Consider the following 7,236-nt stretch of genomic DNA (forward strand, 5'->3'; position numbering starts at 1 on the left):
AGGACTTTAGAATTGTGTGTCCCAATTCATATTCTAGCATTCTGGCTGTTCCAGAATCAAGAAGTATAATAAAATGGACATATACAATCACAGTTTAAAATAAAATTATTCTCACTGCATTTGCTTTACAAACAGCCTGTGAACAAGGACTGTGCATCTTTGAACCCACTAGCTGCAGAGTAGCTTATTGGACATCAGAATCAGTGGAAGTAGATCCAGTACATTTATTCATGCGGTACACTAATCCTATAGAACTGTATGATTTCATGAGTACAAAATCATTGCATGGTGGTTCAGAAATATAGGGCAGTGCTTTTTTCCTGAGAGATAACATTTTAGCTCATTATTCAGCGGTTTAATGGTTTTAATTTGGAATAGTTTAAGAAGGCTTCATAGAAGGTTGGTGCAAGGCATTATGGAATTAAAAGGCTGCAGTCCACTCCAAGCGAGGTATGTGCATGTTAATTTTAATGTGCTGTCTCAAAGTACAGAAATCCGGGCATTTCCAGCATCATATTTAAAACATGGTACATTGAACTAATACGTGATCTGGGGCACTAATGAGGCAAATTAAGTTACAGGTATGAATTTTACATTAAATGGATTAATATTATATGGCATGGAGGAATTTTAAATACCCCATCGCCATGAATTTTTAATAGTTATGTGCTCTAATTTAATGTTGCAAGGCAATTGCTTTTCTTAAGAGAAGCCCCCCCTCCAGCCCCCCTCCTCCACACACTTCTCCGCATTCAAGTTTGGATCTGATTATTATCTGCTAAATACCCTGGGTGTCAAGAAATATGACGGGTGGGGGGTGGGGTGGGTGAAAGAATCCTAGAGATATGAAAATGTCCTGAATGGAACTGGAAGCTGCTGTCTTCTTCAGGGACTAGCTGGTGCAAGTGATAATTAAGCAGCCTGAAGAATAAATGTTGCGCGGAGACGGGGGGGGGGAGAGATAACAATCGGCCATTGCTTCTTCTCGGCCTCGGGGCGAGATCACGAGCAGAGCAGCGCCTGTCACTATGCAAGGCTGTGGCGAGGGCTCCGCGAGCCGCTGGGGAAAGCGAGATCCCGGCAGGCGAAGAGCGAGAGCGAATTCCATTCGCATTCCCGCAGTTCTTCGGAAGGAACTTCTTTCCCCCTCCCTCCCTCCTTCTCCCTCTCTCTCTCAATCTCTCCTCCCTCGGGTTCAACAGCCTCCCTTTTCGCCGAGACCCTACACAGCGTTTGACAGAATGGAGCCGCTCGCCATTGGCTGGCGCGCCGTTCCGTAGAGAAAACTGCCGCTGCCGATTGGCTAAAGCGCGGCGCTCAATACTCGTGCCTCACTTCTTTCTCTTTTTTACATACACATCGCCCCTCCCTTACTCTTGTGTGTCTCTCCCACCCCCCTCGCTCTTTTCTCTCTCGCTCTTTTCTCTCCTTTTCCTTGGGCCCGGGCAGCGCGCGCCCCGCCCAGCCTCTACCCCGCGCTAGATATATATACGGCGGCGTTGCAAACTGGGCTGAGCAGAGCCGGGTTGGGACTGGAGTGGCGGCAGAAGGGAAGGAGGGGGGAAGTAAGCAGCCCGCTAGGTATACAGTATAGATATATAAATATATATTGCTTGGGTAGGTGGCGGCTGGAATTTATCCATTTCTATTTTTCATTTTTACACGGTTTTCTCCCGCTGCTTCCTGTTTTTCTCCCTCCCCCTCGTCGCGCACCCCGTTTGCAAAACCCGGACTCTCCGTTGTTTTGATTTGCCCACCGCTGGCTGCATCGCCTCTTGTCTTGCTTGCACTGCGGGTGGGAGCTGCTTGGCCGGGGCGCCCGAAGGCTCTGCCCGCCCGCCTGCGTATCTTTTGCACCATGAAAGCGGTGAGTCCCGTGCGACACCCCAGCAGGAAGGCGCTGGCGGGCTGCTGTTGCGGAGGAGGAGGAGGCGGAGGCGGCGGCGACCTGGCGCTGCGCTGCCTGGCCGAGCACGGCTGCTACAAGGGGAGCCCGTCTCCGGGCGAGGAGCCGGCGGCGCTGTGCCTCCAGTGCGATATGAATGACTGTTACAGCCGCCTCCGGAAGCTGGTGCCCACCATCCCGCCCAACAAGCGGGTCAGCAAAGTGGAGATCTTGCAGCATGTCATCGACTACATCCTCGACCTGCAGCTGGCCCTCGAGACGCACCCGGCGCTGCTCCGGCAACAGCAGCAGCAGCAGCCGCCGCTGCCGCCTCCCCCGCTGCACCCGGCCAGCTACCCGGCAGGGCCTCCCAGGACCCCGCTCACGGCGCTCAACAGCGACCCGGTAAGAGCCGCGGCGGCGGCGGGCAGAGAAGCCGGGCGCTGCTCGCAGCTCCGACGGGCCGGGGAGGGAGAGGCGCGCCGGGTTGGGCAGCGGCAGGAGCGCACACGCGCCGCTCAACTCCGCCGGGGCGCTCCGAGGCGGGACGCGTGCGCCCCCAGAGCGGGAGGAATGGATGGATGGATAAACGGGTGGCCGTGGCCCTCCTGCTTATTATGGAGCGAGAACCTGCCCCTCTTTCTCCTCCCCCCCCTCCCGTAGCGAAAAGACCCAGAGCAGATCATTGGGGGGCAAAGTAGAGCCCCGAGGTCGCGATCCACCGACCCTCGAAAGCTCGGGAGTGCTTTCATGTGAAGGGTCCGTTTCGGGGCCCCGTTAAGCGATTGGGTGCAAGATCGGGTCCCGACACTGCGATCCACAAGACAATGAAGTCGGGGCGTGGGGATTTATGGAGCGACCTCCCATCCTCAAAGCTTCCTCCTTCCCTCCTTTGGTGATGTCTGATTTAGGTAGAGTGCCCGCCTGCTGGACACGGACAATTGTTCTTCCTGTATTTTGTACAGCATCTAGCATACGGTGGCAGCCTGCAGTCTGCAGAATACTAGCATCGGATCGGGTGCCGACCTCTGCAGGAGGGAAGCTCGTTAAATCCCGACAATATGGGTTAATTGGCTTGTGGGTTGCAAATTGCACGTGAAATTGGGTTGCCTGTGTTTTTGTGCAAGTGCCAATATAGACACATAACTGCACACTTAACAGAGTGCAAGATGCAATTTGCACATGTATACCTATGTGTACACATACGCACTGTATTGTCATTCGGTAGCTATACATATGCACTACATAGCCTTTCTGTTTCAGCTGGTGTGCAGCAAAGTGGATCTAGCCTTTGCATGTTTCCAGGCGCATAATTCACTTAACGTGCCACTTGTATATGCCTCATATGCAGCCTACTTCCATTTCTTGGAATGGGCTTTATTTCCCCATCTCACATGGGAGGTCTTCTTATGGAGCCAGTGTGGATACAGATGCATATCGGCACACATCTGCCTCCCAGTGCTGAGCTGGGTCCCATAGAACGGGCTGGACACAGCTTTGGAAGAGAACTGAGATACCTACTGCACCCACTAGTGGTGTTTATGACTAGAGGTGGCTTGGGGTCAGTGCATTTAGGACTAGACCATTAAAAATACAAAATACAAGCACTCCAGATGGGTAGGAATATTAATTGTTTCAATTAATATTATGTGAGACTAGACTACCATCATCTTTCCCTATGATCTACCATCCCTTCAGTGAAGATCTACTCAAAGAAAGAATCGCGCTCCAGTTGTTCAGTTAACAAACTTACACCTCTTGTCGAATCTCTGGGTTTTGCAATGAATGATGCCCTTCCTTGCTTGCACAGGGGAAGCACCTGACCCTCAGCTGCAACTGGGGTCCCTGTGGGTCTGCAAAGCAAGAGGCTGTCACGTTTGGCAGCATGCAACCTGTCACTAGTTGCTAGCCCAGGAAGGGATCCATAGAGAGCTTGCAGTTTCCTCTGCCCCTTTGTGAGGTTGTCCTGCTTCCCTTTATTGTGGGGCTTCTCCGTCTTCTAGAGAGCCACGCGAGGAAGGTTGCCGATTGCTAAGCTTGTTGTTTGTGCTAACTCTAACGCCGCACTCCTGTTCTCTCGTTACTGTGCAGGCTGGGGCTGTTAATAAGCCAGGGGACAGTATTCTGTGCCGCTGAACTGCACTTGCAAGGTGAGTATCCTCTTTTAAGATTTAGTGTGTCAACAGAGCTGGGGTCAGGGACCTTTGCCATGCGTGTTGCTTTCCATCTAAGGCTGCAATTCTAGGTACACTTACCTGGAACCAAGTCTCGTTGAATTCCCTAGGCCTTCAAAGTAAATATAGTTAGGATCAGGTTGTAATTCTTGCTCAACAATTAGGCACTCCAGTCTCAGGCACACTTACTGGATGGAAACTGAGTACAATTGGAACCGTAGGACATGAGTACCTGTTAGATGTATTTACACTTCGTATGCTAGGCTGCAATTCGCCAGCTAATTCAGGCAGATTTAAGATTTAAACCAATGTAATCCAGTCAATTCAATTGTTCAGTTGTTCTGGCTTAATGATTTTGTGACTCAGGTTCAAACGCACACTTATTTTCTGTTTAATTCTACACGTTTACCTTACAGGGGCAGCTCAATGTGTATACACTTATTTATTTACTATATATATAGGATTGTGGCAGGTTAAGTAAAATCAACCTTTTCAATAAATTCCAGACAGTGTAAATTAGATAAAGCAGCTGGGGGAAACAATGCACTTTCTCATCTTCCTTTAAGGAAGAGGAGTGTTGCGTGGCATGTTCCTTAGGAGTTCTGTCCCTTCCCATAAAAGCAATGAATAATACATTTATGGAAATGTTGGTTGTCTTAAAGGAATTCTTTGACAGTCAGGCTGTGATCTGCACACCCACTTGCTGGGAAGCAAGTCCCATTTAACTCCATGCGACTTGCTGCCAAGTAAACATGCCTAGGACAGGGCGCAGTGTTTTCTTGCCCCTCTGCCCGATCTGCAGCAACAAGAGATGGGAGGAAGGACGAGGAGGAGGGAAACTCCTTATTTCTTTTTCTCTTCCTCTCTCCTCCGGAGAGCTTCTAGCTTGGACCTGCAGCTGTGTGTTCCCCTGCTTGGCCTAGCCTGGGAGCTGCGGTTGTTGTTTGACCTGGTTTGTTTTGGGTTGTTGATCAAGCATGTCTTCTGTTTTGTTGGTGGCGCCAGTCAGTCTGGAGCAGAATGGTTCACACCCCCACTCTATTCATTCCTCTTCCACAGGTGTGCAGCAGGCAGATCCTGAGCCAGAGACGCAGAAAGAAAGACACATTAGAGAGGGAGGGGAAAAAAGAAAGAAAGAAATGTCAGCCACTGGGCAGAAGGAAAAATAACAATAAATCAACTACTCCAGAATTCTTTCCATACTTCCTTTAGAAAAAAGTGAAAGAGAGAAAAAAAAATTCACAACTTTGCACGTTCATAGCATTTTACACACATGTCTCTTAACTCTTTTGTTTTAGATCAGATGTGAATTGTACACTTGTCTGGGAGGGAGGGGGTTTAAATCTTCAGCATACGTAAGTGTGGCCCTTCTGTTGATAGAAGACCAAGGGCAAATCAGAGTTTAGAAGTATAACTTTAATGCGCTGAGCAGCTGAAAACTGAAGCTTTACTAATCTACCAGAGGCGTTGTAGATAACTTTTGTTTTGACATCTATTGTTTAAAATAGATGATTTTATTGTTTCCTCAGGGACTTTCTTCTCCCTGCAGGAGTGTTACATATTGTATAGATTAAAAAAAAAAAGAGTGACATTTCATACTATGTATATAGAGAGAGGTTCTATAAGTGTGAGAAAAGTATATGCTTTAATAGACCTACTGTAATTATAAAATATTTTTAATTAAATATTTTTTTGTAAATATTATAAAGCTGTGTATGTTTTTTTTTAAAATCTGTGGGAAGATTTCTTTAGGAAAACTGTTTCTGGCTTAAGTGCAGAACTGCTGATGAAAATATGTTGGATGTCGGGGGGGGTCTCTTCCTTTCCTCCCCCCCACCCCCTTTAGATTCAGAAACCACAGCTGTAGGTAGAGTTGGTCCTGCATGAATGCATGAGATGTCTAACCACAAATAAACTTGTTGAGTCCATACAGATGTGTTTTTCTTTAATTTGAATTTAAAAAGATTTTTGTATCATACGGTTTTGAAGCTACATTTTTGTCTGTTAGGCACAGGGGGTGGTGGTTTATATTACAGTGTATGCGAAACAGCGTTGAGATGTAAGGGTTTTGTTTGTTACGAACTGAGATGACTACTTTTTTCAATATGGGTACAGTGCTGAGGAATAATAATGAGCATTTATAAAATTCTTTTGTTGCCTAAACAGAAATAGGAATCACAAAACACGGAACACTTTTTTAACACCAAGAGGGATGCTGCCCCAGAATTTCAGCCTTGTGGCATATTGCTTTGGAAAAACAGTGAAAAACGTTTTCTGCTTATAACCAAAGGGCAAACTATCAACAAATGTACAGTTGCTGTTTCTTTCGTCCAAAGACTATTGATACTGAAACTTGTGGGGGGGGGACAAGAGGGAACATTTCAGTCTGATTACTGGTGTAAATCAATTTCAAAGAACTTAGACCAAAAAAAATAAAAATCAGATGACTGTATCAAGATTATTTTTCTAATATACAGCAGCATTCATTTCATTACAGCTCTGTTACATCTGAAAATCCTGTTTAGTCTCTTGTTATGTGTAACTTCTACATGTAAACATTAAACTAGATTGACGTGCCCTTGTGCTCTGCTTGGTTTCTTTCTTCAGTACTTGCAGAACTGCCTATTATCTGCTCCACTTTCCTTAAAATGTGGTGCTTAATGGTTAATCTTATAGCAACAGTTTGTATAGCCCATGTTCCACCTTCTGTCCAGCCTCTGAGAAAGGTACACATTTTGTGGGATCATCAGTATTCCACACACCAGTGAGATAGGATTTTCACAGAGTGGGTGAATTAAGTAGGATTTAATTGGGTGCTTTGTAAATAGTTAGCCAACTGTGTGTAGCATGGTCTGCTTGATTTATTTTTTTAAAAAAAGTGGGCGGATTTGTTTCAGATTTTTAAAAGTGTCAAAGTACTTTGGCCTGAGGATCTTTTTTATTCTGTAAAATACTTATGTGCATACTAAAATAATTTATCTACTGACAAATGTGGTAAAAGGTCACTGTTTTCTTAATCAAAATGCCTAGTATTTGCAATGAACTTAACCAAAACACTAGCTTACAGTTGCAGATATGCTGCACCTAACACTATATATTTTTCTTACTGTAAATACTGTAAATCCATTAAATGAATGGTCTTCACATTCATGTAACAGCCTAGACACCTGAGTTTTT

General features: G+C 46.3%; 1 protein-coding gene across 2 annotated transcripts; it reads left to right on the plus strand.

Annotated features, from left to right (window-relative positions):
• The first annotated feature begins 1,379 nt into the window (after positions 1-1,379).
• On the plus strand, positions 1,380-6,636 carry ID4 (inhibitor of DNA binding 4). 2 transcript variants are annotated; one of them, XM_082235189.1, is made up of 3 exons: positions 1,380-2,290; positions 3,977-4,035; positions 6,226-6,636. In XM_082235189.1, exons 1-2 carry the CDS (start codon positions 1,859-1,861, stop codon positions 4,019-4,021), a joined length of 477 nt encoding a protein of 158 aa, XP_082091315.1. In that variant the 5' UTR covers positions 1,380-1,858; the 3' UTR covers positions 4,022-4,035; positions 6,226-6,636. The 2 variants fall into 2 exon arrangements, with proteins under 2 accessions (XP_082091315.1, XP_082091314.1); XM_082235188.1 differs by lacking the exon at positions 6,226-6,636 and adding an exon at positions 5,119-5,987 and having other exon boundaries at positions 1,382-2,290.
• Positions 6,637-7,236: the final 600 nt, after the last annotated feature.

Source organism: Podarcis vaucheri (genome assembly GCF_965113315.1).
Source record: "Podarcis vaucheri genome assembly, chromosome: 8".
NCBI lineage: Eukaryota > Metazoa > Chordata > Lepidosauria > Squamata > Lacertidae > Podarcis > Podarcis vaucheri.

What these genes read in the sequence shown, in the direction of transcription:
- ID4 (XM_082235189.1), top strand. Translation starts at nt 1,859, where the DNA reads ATGAAAGCGGTGAGTCCCGTGCGACACCCCAGCAGGAAGGCGCTGGCG. An exon ending in CGGCGCTCAACAGCGACCCG is followed by an intron (nt 2,291 to 3,976) that starts GTAAGAGCCGCG and finishes GTTACTGTGCAG; the next exon opens with GCTGGGGCTGTTAATAAGCC.